The sequence below is a fragment of the Physeter macrocephalus genome, chromosome 7 (assembly GCF_002837175.3).
Source record: "Physeter macrocephalus isolate SW-GA chromosome 7, ASM283717v5, whole genome shotgun sequence".
In the NCBI taxonomy this organism is placed as follows: Eukaryota; Metazoa; Chordata; class Mammalia; order Artiodactyla; family Physeteridae; genus Physeter; species Physeter macrocephalus.
In genome coordinates, this window is record NC_041220.1 from 34,800,584 (window position 1) to 34,819,433 (window position 18,850).

An 18,850-nucleotide genomic window follows, 5' to 3' on the forward strand; every position below is an offset into this window, starting at 1 on the left:
TGACTTTTATGAAAGTCATCATTTACCTTTAAGAAAGGTAAATATATTTTATGTACTTCTAAAAACTAAAACGCTGATTATAAATGGAATCCCATTTCCAACAATTCCAAAGTTGACCCTTGAACAACATAGGTTTGAACTGCATGGGTCCACATATATTGGAAGTTTTTTCAACAGTAAATACTACAGAATTGCATGATCTATGGTTGGCTGAACCTGCAGACGTGGAAGCGCAGAGTCCGGGAAACCCTGGATTCGGGGGGACAAACTGTGAGTTAGATGTGGATTTTTGACTGTATGGAGGGTTGGCACCCCTAACCCCCAAGCTGTTCAAAGGTCAATTCTATAATGAAAGACAGTTAACAGAAACAAAAAACTTTCTATTTATCTCTCTTTAGGGTGACTTTAAAGTCCACAGAAAGATTTCAGAAGGTAAAGAATAAATTTACCTTATTTTCTTCTAGAAATTTCAACTTGATAGAAACATCGTTGCGCATTTTATCGTATTTTTCCTTATGTGCTTGGAACAAATGCTGTGACTGCTCAATCTTTGGCAGGGTGTTTGCATCACGTGGTCCAAGATTCAGTTCTTCCAAATCAGTACGATATGCATCATATTCAATTCTGGAAAGAAGAGAATAAGTGAAGCACACTACAAAGACAGTGTGAAATAAGTTCAGGATGTGAAGTGGAACTACATAATAGTTCCATATTATACATTAATATATAATAATTCTCATACATATTTGACACCTTATGCTTTTATATTTTTATTTTTTATTTTTTAAAAATTTAATTAATTTATTTTTGGCTGCGTTGTGTCTTCCTTGCTATGCACAGGCTTTCTCTAGTGGCGGCAAGTAGGGGCTACTCTTTGTTGCGGTGCGCAGGCTTCTCATTGCAGTGGCTTCTCTTGTTGCGGAGCGTGGGCTCTAGGTGCGCAGGCTCAGTATTTGTGATGCATGGGCTTAGCCGCTCCGTGGCACGTGGAATCTTCCTGGACCAGGGCTCGAACCCGTGTCCCCTGCATTAGAAGGTGGATTCTTAACCACTGGACCACCAGGGAAGTCCCTCCACAATTTAAAAACCAGTTTAGGGACTTCCCTGGTGATCCAGTGGTTAAGACTCTGTGCTTCCAATGCAGGGGGTGCCAGGTAAATCCGTGGTGGGGGAACTAAGATCCCACATGCCATGAGGCTAAAATAAATAAATAAATAAAAACCAGTTTAAAAAACAGATGTTAAAACGTAATGCTAGCAAGATTGGGGTAGTGATCAACCCCCCATGCGAATTGGTTAATATTGATAGGCAAAGCAGGTGAGGATAGTAGACTTTTTTTTTTTTAAATTTTGGCTGTGTTGGGATAGTAGACTTTAGAATGACATAAACTAATGGGTAAAAGGGAGTTAACTGGGGGCTGGCACTTCTTAAAGTATAGTCTAGGTCAGCAATGCACAACAGAAATATAAGGCAAGCCACATATGTAACTTAAATTTTCTAGCAGTCATGTTAAAATAATAAAAGTTAACTTCTCCTGTTTAACAGTATATTTAATTTTACACCATATATCCAAAATATTATCTCTGCAACATATATCAATGCAAAAAAATTGCTAATAAACTATTTTACTTTTGCGGGGAGAGGGGGACTGAGTCTCTGAAATCCATTTTTAAAAATTAATTAATTAATTAATTAAAAGTTTTAAAATTTATTTTATTTTTTGGCTGCATTGGGTCTTCATTGCTGCGCGCAGGCTTTCTCTAGTTGCGGCGAGCGGGGGATGCTCTTTGTTGAGGTGCACGGGCTTCTCATTGTGGGGCTTCTCTTGTTGTGGAGCACGGGTTCTAGGCACGAGGGCTTCAGTAGTTGTGGCGTGTGGGCTCAGTAACTGTGGCTCGCGGGCTCTAGAGCTCAGGCTCAGTAGTTGTGGTGCACGGGCTTAGTTGCTCTGTGGCATGTGGGATCTTCCTGGACCAGGGCTCAAACCTGTGTCCCCTGCATTGGCAGGCAGATTCTTAACCACTGTGCCACCAGGGAAGTCCCCATTGTGTTTTAAGCTTCCATCACATCTCAATTCAGGCTAGCCACATTTCATGATCCATAGACACATGTGCCTAGTGACTACCGTATGGGAACTCTAGACGGATTTCCGTAACATGTATTTAGAACGTGACAGTGGCATCTACTACAGAGCACTTATCACCTTGTGCTCCCTGAGATGCCTCCCCTAATACTCTCCCACCACTAACTGAAATAATTACCCCACCACCGACAAACCACAATCCCACAGCACCTTACAATACCTCTGTCAAAGCACCCGTGTAGGTATAGCATTACCTTGCTAATTAAACAGTGACTTATCCAGCAGTGTCAACTATTCAGTACTCAGCTAGGAAGAAGCAAAGTGATCTCTAATTTAGTCAAAATCAGCACCACAAACTTATGCCCTAAAGCTAAAGCTCTTTATTAAAATATCTATAGTACAATTCATATCTCCTATTTCAGGAATTAATAAACAACTTACTCTAGAATGTATATATGACTCGAGGAAGAACATATCAGTCCCTCACACCAAGCCTAATTTATTCTCAACTCGTACAGAATTTAGTAACTTTATCTTTCAGGGTCAAAAGCATATCATTTGTTCATTCATTGATACAATGATTCATTCAACAAACATCAAGTATTAACATTCTATGTTCCAGGCACTGTGCTAGAAAGGAAAACTATCTGCTCATCTTCATAGCTTATCTTCCAGAAGCTAACAGCCTAGAGGGAGAGAAGCTCTTAAACAGGACAACAAAATGAGATAATGGATACTGCCATGGGGGAAGGAAGATAAGGTATGGTGGAAATCAAGAGGAAGAATTACTTAATCAGGCATCTGAAAAGGCATCTCAGAAGAGAATTAAAACAATTAAATTTCAAAGGATGGTAAGAGTTTATGAGGTGGACTGGGGCCTGGAAATTGGTAGAATATTTCAGGAAGAGAAAAGCGTGAACAAAGGCATAGATTTGTAAGATACCATGACACATTGGGGAAGTAATTCAATAATTTAGAACCTGAAGTAGGAATAAGATAAAGGAATTAATATCAGACAGGAAGGCAGGATTGAGATTAAGCAGGGCCTTACAGGCCATATTAAAGGGATCAGATTGACTCCAGTAGGACAAGTGACGGAAAGCCATGGAAGAACTTTGATCTAGAAAGTGACACATTCTATTCGCTCAGGATAGAAAGGTGACTCTAATGGTAATATAAGGCATGGAGGATGGACCAGAGTAGAAGATTAAGAAATCAGAAGCAAGGAAGCCAATTAGAAGACTGTGGGCAAAAGAGAAATGAGTCACTGAATCAGGAAGGATAATGGCAGTAAAGCTAAGGACGAGGAGACAGTTACTAAAAATTTAGGAGGCAAGACTGACATGGGAATAGCAAGTTAAATTCCATGGGTTCTATGGCCAAATTGCATGACCACTCTGCCCTTCACTGGCTCTAATGTCTTGAGCTAGTTTTTTTTTTCTCTCTCTCTGCTTCAGTTTTTCATCTACAAATGGGAATAATAATCTCCACAAAAAAATATATGTACAAAGTACTTGGGACACCTGCTAATAACTAATATTTTTAGAGTGCTTATTATTTCAGCCAAATTAGAAGAGGGATGGCCTGAAGCAAACATACTAAAAACAGTAAAAAAAAAAAGTGAGAGAGAAAAAAGTAGACAAAAATAAACAGTAATGTGTGGTGATTTGATGTGAAGACAAATATTCCTCATAGCCTCGGGTATACTTTTAAATAACAGCAGTTAATTTAAACACAAAGTTATAATACTGACCTTATATCCTTTAATTTATATCCAGTTTGTAGATCGTGTCAAAGTAAAACTTCCCCTAAGAGCTTATCTAACAGTGCTCATTAACACCAGGGAGAGAAGTATACTATGTTTTCAAAATGCAACTCTTCACTTCAAGGTTGCCAGTCTGCCCTGAGTCCATACCAATAAAGTTAGTGATAGCTGGTTACTTTATGGCTTCTATAAAGCTTCTAGAGAACAGGTGTCCACATCTGAAAAGTTTTGACCACAATAGGCTCCCTTGTTGGTGCTGCTATGGAGAAGTGTTGAATGGGCTGTTATAAGATTTTCTATACACGAAGCACCAGACAGCTAGGAAACACTTGTACAATACATAATAGGGAGCATTAAAAGGCCACCCGGACATTTGCCTAAACTGCCACTTTTTGTGCTGATCAAATAGCTGACCCTTGCCCTAAAACTCAATAAATTCTGGTTTTGACAGAGAAGAAAATTCAGCTACTGAGAAACTTTTAATCTGGGATTCTTTTTCAGTGTTATCCCTCAGCAGACAATGTTTTAGTGTTACAACTAGTCAATGCCTCAGCTACTCCATAAATGTACAGAAAAGTTAACCACCAAGCTAAGCTTAATGAATAAAATCATATATTGCAATTTCAATAAAAGAGAATAAACTATGGGGTGAGGTCATTACTGTTGTTGGTTTTTAAAGTACACACAGAGGTATTCTAAAGGTTTCCTGATAACCAGCTACCAAGTACATATAACCTGGTTTATAATTTTGCTCAAAAGTTTTAAACAAACCTATACATTGGATAAATTGAGATTTTTATATCACATTGTACATTAAGTCAGATTCCTCATCATAAGACATGAAAATTATTTTTTATAATTAGATGTGAAAATTTGAGATTAGTCCAGTTCAGGCTTGAGGCCTAATGATCAAAAATAGAAGATAAGGAGCCCATGAGTTTACATTTTGGCTTTAAAATTGATTCCTGGGAACAAACTATTTAACTTCTAGAGGCTTATTTTTCTCCTTTGCAAATTAAATATAAAATGTTTTCTGTATGAACAGTGACATCTAATATATTTGTCTTTCTTTAATATGGGTTAATATTTTTAAAAGCATGTTAGAAATTAAGGCTGAAGAGAAACATATGACATGCTTCAAATGAAATATATTTTATATTTTAAAATACCTAAAACCAAAAATAGTAGCTAAAATATATTTCAGGACAGGTGGACAATTACAAAGTAGAGAGATAGAAACTAGATTCATGTAGTTCTTAACTGGGAAGTGATAGGGGATACTTTTGGAACAAAAGAATTTTCATCTTCAAAAGCACATATTTAAAATAATCTTTTTAGACTAGAAAATAAGAGTACTTAAAATGATTAAAGAGGTAAAAGGGAAAACAAATTAGGATACTAAGAATAAGGAATAGATAGATTTGGAAAAGAACCAGGGTTTACAGAAGTGAAAAATTTACATAATAAATGTATATACTTTGAAATAATGTATATACTTTGAAAAATACAGGCAATGCCCATGAAAGGATTTAAACAGAGACTGGAAAACCAATTACTGGGAACTGAAGGAAGTCCCACTGAAAGATACCTTATTGAGACATTCCTGCAATGTTATCAAGGGAAATCATATTGATAGATTTCTTCTGTTTCTTTTTTCCCACCTTCTGATTTTAATACTATGTTAGTAAATACTTCAAACAATAAAGAAAAATAAAAAAACAAGCCCAAAACCTAAACAAGGCACACAGGTCCATCTGTGTCCTTCTCCCACCTGACAACCACAGCTATTTGTCTTGACCTTCCTATCCAAGTCATTAAGAATCTGATTTAGATCTGGTAAGAATCTGATTTAGTATGTTAATACTAAACTGAAAATTACATACACAGCATAGGATAGAAGCATCTCTTCTTGTGCAAAGATCAAAAGTTAACCTTCCATAAAAAATCCCGTTTAAAATCGCATCAAACAAAACACAATAAAACAAACCTAGGAAGAAACCTAACCAAGGAGGTGAAAGACCTATATGCTAAGAACTATAAAACACTGATAAAGGAAACTGAAGGTGACTCACAGAAATGGAAAGATATCCCATACTCTTGGATTGGAAAAAATTAATATTATTAAAATTGCCATACTACCTAAAGCAATCTACAGATTTAATGAGATCGCTATTCAAATTACCCATGACTTTTTTCACAGAAGTAGAACAAATAATCCTAAAATTTGTAGGGAACCACAAAAGACCCAGAACCGCCAAAGCAATCTGGAGGAAAAAGAACAAAGCAGGAGGCATAACTCTCCCAGACCTCAGATAATACTACAAAGCTACAGTAATCAAAACAGTGTGGTATTGGCACAAAAATGGACATATGGATCAATGGAACAGAACAGAGAGCCCAGAAATAAACCCATACACCTATGGTCAATTAATCTTTGACAAAAGAGGCAAGAATATACAATGGAGAAAAGACAGTCTCTTCCACAAGTGATGTTGGGAAAGCTGGACAGCTGCATGTAAATCAATGAAGTTACAACATACCCTCACACCATACGCAAAAACAAACTCAAAATGGCTTAAAGACTTAAATAAAAAACATGACACCTTAAAACTCCTAGAAGAGAACATAGGTAAAACATTCTCTGACATCAACTGTAGCAATATTTTCTTAGATCAGTCTCCCAAGGCAATAGAAACAAAAGCAAAAATAAACAAATGGGACCTAATCAAACATAAACTTTTGCACAGCAAAGGAAACCATAAACAAAATGAAAAGACAATGTACGGACTGGGAGAAAATACTTGCAAACAGTGTGACCGAAAAGGATTTAATTTCCAAAATATACAAACAGCTCATACAACTCAATATCAAAAAAATAACCCAATCAAAAAATGGGAAGAAGACCTAAATAGACATTTCTCCAGAGAAGACATACAGATGGCTACTAGGCACATGAAAGGTTGCTCAACATCTCTAATTATTAGAGAAATGCAAATCAAAACTACAATGAGGTATCACCTCACACCAATCAGAGTGACCATCATCAAAAAGTCTACAAATAATAAATAAATGCTAGAGGGGGTCTGGAGAAAAGGGAACCATCCTACCATCCTACACTGTTGGTGGGACTGTAAATTGGTGCAGCGACTACGGAAAACAGTAGAGGTACCTTAAAAAACTAAAAACAGAGTTACCATATGATCCAGCAATCCCACTCCTGGGCTCTTATCTGGAAAAGATGAAAACTCTAATTCAGAAAGATACATGCACCCCAATGTTCACAACAACACTACTTACAATAGCCAAGACATGGAAGCAAACTAAGTGTTCATTGACAGATGAATGGATAAAGATGTGGTACATATATACAATGGAATACTACTCAGCCATAAAAAAGAATGAAATATTGCCATTTGTAGCAACATGGATGGATCTAGAGATTACCATACTAAGTGAACTAAGTCAGACAGAGAAAGACAAATACTACATGATATCACTTATTTGTGGAATCTAAAAAATAATACAAATGAACTTATTTACAACTCAGAAACAGACACACATAGAAAACAAACTTTTGGTTACAAAAGGGGAAAGGGGGGGAGGGATAACAGATACATACCACCATATATAAAATACATAAACAACAAAGATTTACTGTATGGCACAGGGAACTATATTCAATATCTTGTAATAACCTATAAAGGAAAAGAATCTGAACAAGAAAATATACATAACTGAATCATTTTGCTATACACCTGAAACTAACACAATACTGTAAATCAACTATAGTTCAATAGAAAAAAAAAGAGAGTTTCAGGAGAGTAAGGAGGGTGTGTGTAAAAAGGCAAGCTACAGACAGAACATGGTAGTAACTTTTTATAGCTTGAATTGGAATTGTGTAAGTGTTTATAAGGTACAAAAATGTTTTCAGTAACTACCACCAATAAATTTTAAGAAAAAAAAAGTTAACTTTCCAAATGGTTTGGACTTTTAGCTCTATAAAGCATAAGGACATATATACTTAAGAATAAGCACTCAATAGCAAAAAGACTAGATGAGTTTAGAGTTTTCATAGGCATTTCTCACATCGTGAAACTACATCAAGAGGCCAAAAGTAAAGTTATATATCCAAAAGGTAAAGTTTGCACTATCTTCAACTATGCTATAAAAAGTATAACAGAAAATAAAGAAATCAAGTGTTCAGAGGAAAAAAACTCAAAGGGAACAGGAATGAGTGGGGGAAAAAAATTGGGCCTGGAATCAAAAGTTGAAAAATGCTATCATAGATCTGTTACTTTTTAGACATTTCTAAGTACCTATTAATATGCATTTTGTTTACCTAACAGCATGGTTATGAGATAGAGAAATCGTGTGTGTATAAAAAGATGTATGAAAACACTGCATTATAAACAACTATGAAAATATAAGGTAAATAATTTATGTAAAAGGTAAAATTTGGAAGAGTTTGAAGGCTGGTTATAATCTGAAAAACCAACATAAACAAAATCATGGAGGCAGAAATGAGCTAGTATATTCAAGAGAAATTGAAACTATGAGTCTGGCTGTTGCGGAAGCAGTGTAACTGCTTATAGGGAAGCAGTGGTAGTACGGTTGAAGAGGCAGGCTTAGGCCAGATTAGAAAGGGCATCTGGTATCTAGCTGGCAGAACACAAGGCCCTGTCCTCTTCCAAGGAAGCTGAAGCCAGGAGCTCCTCCACCTCCCTATTCCCTAGCAGGCAGGGTTTGGGCACATGGCCAATGCTCAACCGGATACTTTCAACGCAATGAAGCAAAGTACTCAGGAGCCTTTTGGAAATTTTTATTTATGGGAGCTGTAGCAGCATCAAGTACCCTAATTAGATTCTTCCAAGGCATTAACTTGGCTTTGGTTCTTGCTTGTTTCTAGAATCTGTTCTCCTGCCTTTCTGTTAGCTCTGTGGGCTACCCTATAACCTTCTAATAAATTCTTTTTCTGCCCATATTGGCCAGAGTCAGCTTCTCTTATTTGCAACCCAAAACCTTAATCGAATTATGTACCACCTGGTAAAACAGACAATATAATGAAAATCTATACCTACCTGGCACTTTCATACTGTTTCACAGTCATTAATGTATCCTCAATTGTTTTATTCACCAAAGTGTTCACACTGGCAATGAAAAAATTAATGGCTCCTAGAAGAGTTTCTCCATTTTTAGCCAGCAGTTTCTGTGTATCTGCATTATAGCCAAATTCTTCCTAAAACAAAAAAGTCATCTTAATTTATCCAGTTACAAATTAGTAAATGTAACTAAAGAAAATCTCAAATATATCACTATTGGGAAAATATCTGATATAGAAATCTAGCTTTCGAAGTTTTCTCTTTCAATGTTTAAATAAATAAATAGGAATCTAAATCACAACTAGCTATAGAATTACAGAAAAAGTCGAATAAACCAAATTGTTCAGCTCTGAGGCATAGCTAAAATCAAATAATTTTAAAAAGTGAAACTACTTTGTACTAGAAAAATTATTTTCATTTCTACGTTTTGTTTCTATTATACTGTAAGCACAGCTGTTAAGAAGAAAAATATAGCAGATTATTAATCAGAGAAACTTTAACTTTCACAACCAAATTAGGTAACAATTGGCTAAAACTTTCAGACATAAAATAGATTGCAGTTTTTGTGTTTTGACTGAATCTCCTTAAAGTATAAATATTAACAATACACATTTCTTTGTAAACTTAGCAACCAGTTGACTCCCAAACTCAGATCTATCTGGACAAACAGCTGAGGAAGGATCACTCAACACCAGTTTTAGTTCATTCTCTCTGAATAAACTGAGTCTTAGCTTAGCAAACATTACACATGACTCCTTAACATATGAATGGCAAGGACTAACTCTAAATTTTGAGCAGAGAAAGCTTTCCAGTCTAAGTTTGATTAGTTAACAGATTATCTGTTAACTAATCACATCTGACCAAATAAAAACTTTGATCATATCTTATTATAAGATATATCATTCAATTTGAGAATTGTGAGTTTGTTAAAAACATTTTTAAATTTCAGCTGAAAAAAATAATGTAATATTAAATTAACTAGAATTTTAGAAGATGCAAATTTAATGTTAGTGCTATAGCTACAATTAAATTTCCAGGTGACAGAATATTCAATAATTAATAAATACAGAAAGTAAAATTATCTTTATTATGCTAAAAGCATTTTCCATCTAAGAGAGGTCCATGTAACTCTTTACTTGGAACTCAGTCTTCAAAATTGTAGAGCCCTTGATTTGCAAATATTGGCAGATAAGGATTACATAAAAGGACTATCAATCAATGTATGTAAAAACTAAAATAAAAGGCAGAAAAGCTGAAGAGTTTTGGCACCATTTTTACAAGCTAGGTTACAATACTGAAGACTAAATAAATGTTGCTGGAAATAGAATATAGGAGAAAACATAAAAAAAAACCTTAGAGTTCACACAACTGTTCTTATTTTCTTTGGTGTTCATTAAGAGGTAAAAGGCAAAATTTAAAAATCACCAAATAAGAGGAAGAAAAATATGAAATTGAGTTGGATATAAATATCATAGTTTTTCTATTCACCGTATAACAAAGTATATATCATTGTATCATATCCCTGTAACACTGTTCATTGTTAAAAGTTCTCAACATCCACAATTCCACATTATTAACTTTGAAAATGCCAGAAGTCCTAATTTAGCCACAGGGAGATCTATATAACCTAGAAAGCTGTGCTTTTACTAACAACAAATAAACAAAAAAAACTAGTGTACTGTAAGATGAAATCACAGCGGATTGATATGTTATACAGCAGGATTTGGAATCCTATATTTACAGATGAGAAAAACAGCCCTAAATTCAAAGCAGACAGGAGGAGAAAATGGACACTGTTCTGTTTCATGAATGTAAATCTCGCCCATAATTCTGTGATGAAAATGTGTATAAAAGTTCAGATTTTACTGCATAATTTGGAAACTTAATTGGCTAAAATAAAAAAGCTTTTTTTTTTTTTTTTTTCCGGTATGCGGGCCTCTCACTGTTGTGGCCTCTCCCTTTGCAGAGCGCAGGCTCTGGATGCACAGGCTCAGTGGCCATGGCTCACGGGCCCAGCTGCTCCACGGCATGTGGGATCTTCCCGGACCGGGGCACGAACCCGTGTCCCCTGCATCGGCAGGCGGACTCTCAACCACTGCACCACCAGGGAAGCCCCTAAAAAAGCTTTTTTAATAGTAAGGTACAAGAGACATAGTAGTAAATGTTACAAAACAATTAGGACACTAGAAATAAATAAATATACATATGTATATGCATTATAAATACATAATTAAATATGTTTTGGCAATGAAAATAAAATAAAACATGCCTCAAACTTCATTTAGTTGATGTTATTTTAGTATTCTCAGTTGGACAGGGGTATTTTACACATTATTATAATAGTCAAAGGGTATACATATCAAGAACAGGGCTGTAGTTCTAATCTGTCAGTGAAGAAGAAAGGCCAACATAACTCCTTGATCTAAAAATTTACTTGCTTTATATATATAGAGAATGAAGTTTCAAAACACTTGAACTTTTTTTCTCTTCAGCAGCTCCTACATTATTTACAATATTTATCAGATGTAAATTTACCAAATATAAATGACCACCATTTCCCATTCAACTTATACATTAGGACTAAATAACAGAAGCATATTATTGGACCTAAAACATCAAGTTTTAGTAATAGAAATTATTACCTAATTAATAACAAATGAGTAATTTTAAACAATAATACAGAGCAGTAAAAAACTAGAATCACAAGAACTAATCAATAATTGACAGTAATTCGGACTGTGGAAACTTTCCTAATCTCAATGTAGATGTTACCCTCTAAATTGAGAAAATGCAATCTAATAAGGTGCCATGGTACAACAGAACTAGGAGGAAGAAGGCATGTGATAAAATGGTAAAAGTCTAGTTTGGAAATTCAAACAGTTTGGGAATTCATGTCTTGATTCTGCCACTCAATGGATTTGTGTCTCCCATGAATAACTCAAATTCTTTGGGCCTCCATTTCCTTACTAATAAAATGAAGATAATTCCCTTACAAGCTTGACAGGAAGTGTAACAAGGCAACCTGTATAAAGTTTCTGACAGATGACAGGCATTCATTAAAAGATCATTTCCTATCCCCTTCAGGAGATTTGACTTTTTTTACTGCTGGATATTGGTTGTTTCTCTAGAAAATGAAGAAACTGGACTAATCTATAAATTCTTCCTCAACCCCCAAATGTCACAATCTCAACAACAGCTATCATAACCATCATAATTTATCTAGTGCCGCTATGTGCCAGCCCCTGCACTATGTATTTTCCAGGAATCTCAGTTAATATGGCATAAGGTGGAAGGAAGTGGACTCCAGCTCTTCACTGCTGTACTCTATAAACTTTTCCTCAAAAAGAACCAACAGGCAAAGAAGGGAGTTACTGTGTTGGCGGGTGTAACTGATCCTGATTACCAAGAAGAATTTAGACTGCCCCTCCACAATGGAGGTAAGGAAGAGTAAGCCTGGAACCCAGGTGATCCCTTACTACTACCATGTCCTGTGATTAATTTCAATGGAAAACTACAACAGCCCATTTCAGGAAGGACTGCTAATGGTCTGGACCTTTCAGGAATGATGGTGTGGGTCACCTCACCAGGCAAAGAACCACCACAGACTGAGGTGCTACCTGAGAGCAAATGCAGTATGGAATGGGTAATGGAAGAAGCTACAACCATGTGACCATTTGTAGAAGTGAGGACTATAATTCTTATTTCTTCCTTACTTTGTTATGAATGTTCGTGTATGTGTGTGTGTAAAGCAAGTACCTTTGTTTTCTTCCCTCTCTTATCTTTCCTCCCTTAACACATAAGATATATTAACTTTACATCATGGTATATAGCTATTGTTAACACCATAGTATGTAAGTTTCAGGAGATCAAGGAAAAAAGTGATCCTCACCCAAGGACTTTGCATCATCTTCTAGGGAAAGAGTTACTGTGTCTTTGATAGTACACAAGGTAGTTATATCACATTAGGGGGAAGTAAGACTTTATTGTCTTGATTTGGAGATTAAGTGTGGTTTAAAGAGATGCATATAAGTGCTGCTAAGTTGACAAAGAGTGGACTGTGATGGTTAATTTTATGTGCCCACTTGTTAAGACTATGGTGTCCAGCTGTTTGGTCAACATCCGTCTAGATGTTGCTATGAAGGTGCAGATTTTGTGATGTGATCAACATTTACGATGATAAACACTGAAGACGTGGTTTAAAGTTGACTTTAAGGAGATTATCCTCCATAACATGATGGGCCTCATCTAATCAGCTGAAGGTCTTTTTTTTTTTTTTTGCGGTATGCGGGCCTCTCACTGTTGTGGCCTCTCCCGTTGCGGAGCACAGGCTCCGGACGCGCAGGCTCAGCGGCCATGGCTCACGGGCCCAGGCACTCCCCGGCATGTGGGATCCTCCCGGACCGGGGCACGAACCCACATCCCCTGCATCGGCAGGTGGACTCTCAACCACTGCGCCACCAGGGAAGCCCTCAGCTGAAGGTCTTAAGAGCAAAAGTTTGAGGTTTCCTGGAGAAGAAGGAATTCCGTCTTAACAGTGTAACAGAAATCTTGTCCAAGTTTCCAGCCTTCTGGCCTACCCTATGGATTGCAGACTTGCCAATCCCTATAACAGTGTCAGCCAATTCCTTAAAATAAATCTTTTGGGTGTGTGTGTGTGTGTGTGTGTATCTCCTATTGATTCTCTTTCTCTGGAAAACCTTGAATGATACAAAAACATCCTCCTTGTAAATGCTGATTCCAGATTTCAAATTCATCTCCAGTAGGTTCTAGTTTACCATTACTTTTACATTTATAAATACCAATTAGAATGTTCAATTCAATGAATTTTGAAAAATTTCTATATTATATATTTCCTTCAAATCACTTTTGTATACACACTTTCAGCATTTGTTCACTAACAAATATATCAAGTACATTTTGGTGCATAAGTATCATAAAAGAAGTAATATCATGTCTTCTTAGCAAAACAGGAAGCAAAACAGGATGGTCCAGATTCTTTAAAAAAATGTTGCATGTTGGAGTTGTTCCTGTTGAACAACTAACTGAATGAAAATACCTGGGATAGTTTGTGCATCAACTTGGTTGGGTCATGGTGTCCAAATATCTGGTCAGACATTATTCTGATGTTTCTGTGAGGGTGTTTCTGAATGAGACTTATACTTTAATTGGTGTACTGTCAGTAAAGCAGACTGCCCTCCATAACGTGAGGGGGTGTCATGCAATCAGTTGAAGACCTTAACAGAACAACGACTGACCTCCCCTGGGCAAGAAAGAATTCTGCTAGCAGACTACCTTTGGACTTATACTGCTTGCTACTCTTTCCTGGGTCTCCAGCCTGCCAGCCTACCCTGCAGATTTTGGATGTAGCAGCCTTGCCAATCATGTGAACCAATTTCTTAAAATAAATCTCTATATAGCTATATATCCTGTTGATTCTGTTTCTCTGGAGAATCTTGACTAATACAATACCGTATTTCCTTTTGTCCTTAAAAATACATTGTTATTCAATGACTCTTAAAGAAAATTCATGTAGGATATCATCATTGGAATACTTATAGCCATAATTTCACTGATATTATCAATTTTGCCATCATTGTTAAGAGTCAATACTGCTATCTCTTTGCAGTCATCTTCTGATTTGTGTAATAATTGTGAAATGTATTCATCTAGTATTGTAGTCTATTTCCATTATGTGCACAAATGAAAAATTCCAAAATTCTTAATTTTGTTGCATGAACATTAAAAAAAAAACAACTACATAAATAGTTTCTCCAGATTTCTTTTTGGCAATGCAAACAAACAGAAAGTATTTATCTTACTATTGTATCATTCTTCTAGGCAATGCTGTCATTCTTTAGTTTTCTTATTGTCTTAGTCTTTTTTTTTTTTTGGTCTTAGTCATTTTTAACATGGTAGGAAAAAACTGATGAGTAATAATGAAATAATTCCTAAAACGGTGAAACAGCAAAATGATATAGGAAAATAGGATCATTAAGATCCCATATCATGTCTGATTTCCAATGAACCCATATGGTAGTTGCAAGATAAGTTTTATTCTATTGAAAACATAAGTAAATTTTCTCATTGGAAGACCTCCAAGAAAGAATAAAGTCATGAAATACCAATCCTTACAAAGAGTTAAAAATGCTCAAATAAAAAACTCAAAAATTCAAACTGGGTCCAATGGACTTGGATACTGAGGATTACCCTCTCAGTTCTGTTTAAAAAAAAAAGGACTTCACATCTGTAAAAGAAAGATAATAAAAGTACTACTAGCTAGGACTGAGCATTAGATGAGCTAATACACATATAAACCACTGTATCTGGTGTATGGTAAGTCCCCAATCTCTGTTAACTATTATAATTAATAGGTTCTACTGAATATAGAATCAGTGATAACATTACTGCAACACTTCCCCAGACCCTATACACTGGCTACCTCTCTCCATACTGTGGGGATTTTTCTCTGGGTCACAGACCATCTAAAGCTTCCACTTAAAGAGACAGCAAGAGATCATGGAAAGGGACTTCCCTTGTGATCCAGTGGTTAAGAATCTGTCTTGCAATGCAGAGGACGCTGGTTCAATCTCTGGTCGGGGAACTAAGATCCCACATGCCATGGGGCAACTGAGCCTGCACACCACAACTAGAGAGCCCATGCACCACAACTACCAAGCCCACTTTCTCTGGAGCCTGCGCACCTCAACAAAGAGCCTGTGCACTGTGTGCTGCAACTAAGACCCGACGCAGCCAAAAAATAAATATTTTTTTTAAATGCTATTAATTCTTATATTAAAAAAAAGAGATTACGGAGAAACAAAAAGGCATGGATATAAATTCCAATTCTATCTTTTGTTTTGTGAGTTTATAAAAACTACGTAACCTTGGCCTCAACTTCCTCATCTATAAAAAGTGGATAACATTTCTTGCAGTGTTAGATAAATTACATGATATAATGGTTAGAAAGCACCTAGCCCATTATATTGCAATTGTGGATACTCAATAATTGCAGCTGTTATGATAACTCAGCTTCCTAAATATTAGTTTCATTCTTCTTTTTGACTGTCTAATGACTCAGAACCGAATCTCAATGTTTTTCTCAACATTGTCATCTGTAGCCAAACTTTCTTTGTCCAAGATTCTAGGTATTAGCAAATGATTTAATGCTCTAAATTATCTAACTGTACAAGTTAGAAGTCTGTAGGCAAGGAATATCTGTACCTTTTGGCTCCAAGTGAGGAAAAAAAAAAGACGTAAAAGGAGTCACTTAAGATACCATTAGAAATTGTTAATAATGCTTTGCTGAATACTTATATATATATAGATATATACAGAAAAATAATTTCATTCTAAAATTCATAATTTTACACTAATGATTTCAGTAAAAGTGTATCACAAGTCCAGTCAAGCAAGCTACTCTTTGCTCAGGACATTCAGAGACTACGCAGGAGATTTTCAATAGGTGCCTGAATTTACTTTTTACCCACGCCCAGCTATATACATAGCTATGATTCTTTCTAGGCTCAAGCAAGCTGAGTACTCTTTTTCCTTTCCTCTACCAAGTTCCCTTCCTCTGAAACCTCCAGATGACATCTTCTTTAGGGTAAAACTGGACCACTATGTTGACAGAAGTCAGTTGGGCCTTCTTGAAAATTATATGAAATATCTTAAAGAACACCACAAGATTACAATTTTATTAAGAATTCAGCAAATCAGAAATGTAACAACTTACCTCTTAGTATACTCCTATTGCCATTTTCATCCCCCTCACCCCCCAATAGTTCTTTCAAATAATCTTACATGGAGTTCTAGTGACTTCAAACTCAGGTCAGCAAATGCATCTCCGAGTTGCCTTTGGGTATGCACCATCTGGAAAAGCTGGGTTGACAATGTCTGAGCCAGTTTTAGAATATTTTCATATTTTTTCTTGTTATCTCTTAATATATCAATCTGAGCTTCAAGTTCAAGGTCCACAGTTCTTGATCCACGGCCCAGCTTCTCAGAGATAATTTGTCGAGTGCACTAAAAGTGGAAAGATATACTTTGTTTAGGAAGAAAAAAAGAACAAAAGAAAAAACACTAATACAGCAATCCAGAGTGCAAATGCTGGAGCATATGGCATACACCATTTTTGGCTTCAAACAAGCTAGCCTAACAAACTGAAAATTGTCAGCCCCCTTAGAGGTTCATCAGGACTCAGAAAGTAAATTTATCAGACATGTTTATTAACTATTACTTATTAGAGGAAGTTTTAAGACTTATCTAGCTAGTTTATATACTGCCAGATGAGCTCTCTCACATAATCATATTTCAAGCTTTGTGCACTTCAGTAGATTATTGAAAACAACCGAGATACTTGGCACTGATTTAAGAACAATACTGGACTATTAATATAGGAATAATAAGAATACCAAAATTCTACTCTCCTATTGGTTTCAAATGCTTTTCTTCCTTCTATTTTCCCCTTAAATAGCTGTGTATATGTGTGTGAGTAGGAAGAATGAGGGGAAGAAAGGAAGGAGAAAGAAGAAAGAGAAGGTGGGGAGGGAGGGAAGGGGGGAGGGACAGAGAAAGAGAAAGAGGTAGAGATTACAGATTCCTGAATTCTTCTACTTTTGCCCAGATAAAATTAAATTATGTTATTCTACTCTATGTTATTCTATCTCTGTCCCAGAAATAATGATACAGGAACTTACAATTTTTTAAAGTACCTAACTTTAGAGCACATGAAAATAAGTTTTCTAGTTATTTTTGCTAGAAATAAAAAATTACAAGCAAATTCACTACTGAACAATACATTTTTAGAGTAACAATGTAGGGCATTAATATAATTCTTATCATTTAAATCTAACAAAAATATTCTAAAAAGTAGTAAATAAGTTTTGCAATTTTTAAAATTTGCAAATTTGTTCTTTTATAATGTCTTTCAAAGTTTTGGTCACAGAATTCGTATTTGTTGTAAAAGTTAAAATAATGAATGAAATAAAAACAAAATTCCTCTTCCGTCCTTTAATTTGACTAAATAGTAGAAAACTATTAATAGTTTGACGGGTAGTCTAGACTCTCCTTTAAACCTATATAATCACATATATAATATTCTTAAAGTAAACATGAGCCCATGCTATGCTATACATAATATCTTGAGCATTTCTTTTCTAAGAACGAATACCTTGAGACTTTTCCTTGTCAATACACATAAATTTATATTTAGCTACTCATATTTTTCTGTTTTAAAATGGAAATGAATTCCATGACACATTCTCTCTTATCATCAACTAAGGATTTTTATGAATAAACATTTTTTTATAAAGGAGTTCTTTTTTTAAAAAGCAGAGAGAGGAGGAGCCAAGATGGCGGAGTAGAAGGACATGCTCTCACTCCCTCCAGCGAGAACACCAGAATCACAATAAGCTGCTGGACAATCATCGACAGGAAGACACTGGAACTCACCAAAAAAGATACCCCACACACAAAGACAAAGGAGAAGCCACAATGAGATGGTAGGAGGGGCGCAATCACAGTCAAATCAAATCCCATAACTGGTGGGTGGGTGACTCACAGACTGGCGAACACTTATACCACAGAAGTCCACCCACTGGAGTGAAGGTTCTGAGCCCCACATCAGGCTTCCCAACCTGGGGGTCCGGCAACGGGAGGAGGAATTCCTAGAGAATCAGATTTTGAAGCCTAGTGGGAACTGACTGCAGGACTTTGACAGGACTGGGGAAAACAGAGACTCCACTCTTGGAGGGCACACATAAAGCAGTGTGAGCATCAGGACCCAGGGAAGGAGCAGTGACCGCGGAGGAGACTGAACCAGACCTACCTGCTAGTGTTGGAGGGTCTCCTGCAGAGGTGGGGGGGTGGCTCTGTTTCACCATGGGGACAAGGACACTGGCAGCA

At 36.2% G+C, this 18,850-nt stretch overlaps 1 protein-coding gene across 7 annotated transcripts in view; it reads right to left on the bottom strand.

Annotated features, from left to right (window-relative positions):
* The window catches only part of ARFIP1 (ARF interacting protein 1), a 130,590-nt gene that overhangs the window by 28,176 nt on the left and 83,564 nt on the right, over nt 1-18,850 (bottom strand). For all 7 annotated transcript variants that reach the window (XM_024126625.3, XM_024126620.3, XM_028491791.2 and 4 more), the window contains 3 exons: nt 16,748-16,969; nt 8,927-9,084; nt 450-624 (listed from right to left, as the gene is read on the bottom strand). In XM_024126625.3, the coding sequence (XP_023982393.1) occupies nt 450-624; nt 8,927-9,084; nt 16,748-16,969 (555 nt within the window). The remainder of the gene's footprint in view (nt 1-449; nt 625-8,926; nt 9,085-16,747; nt 16,970-18,850) is intronic.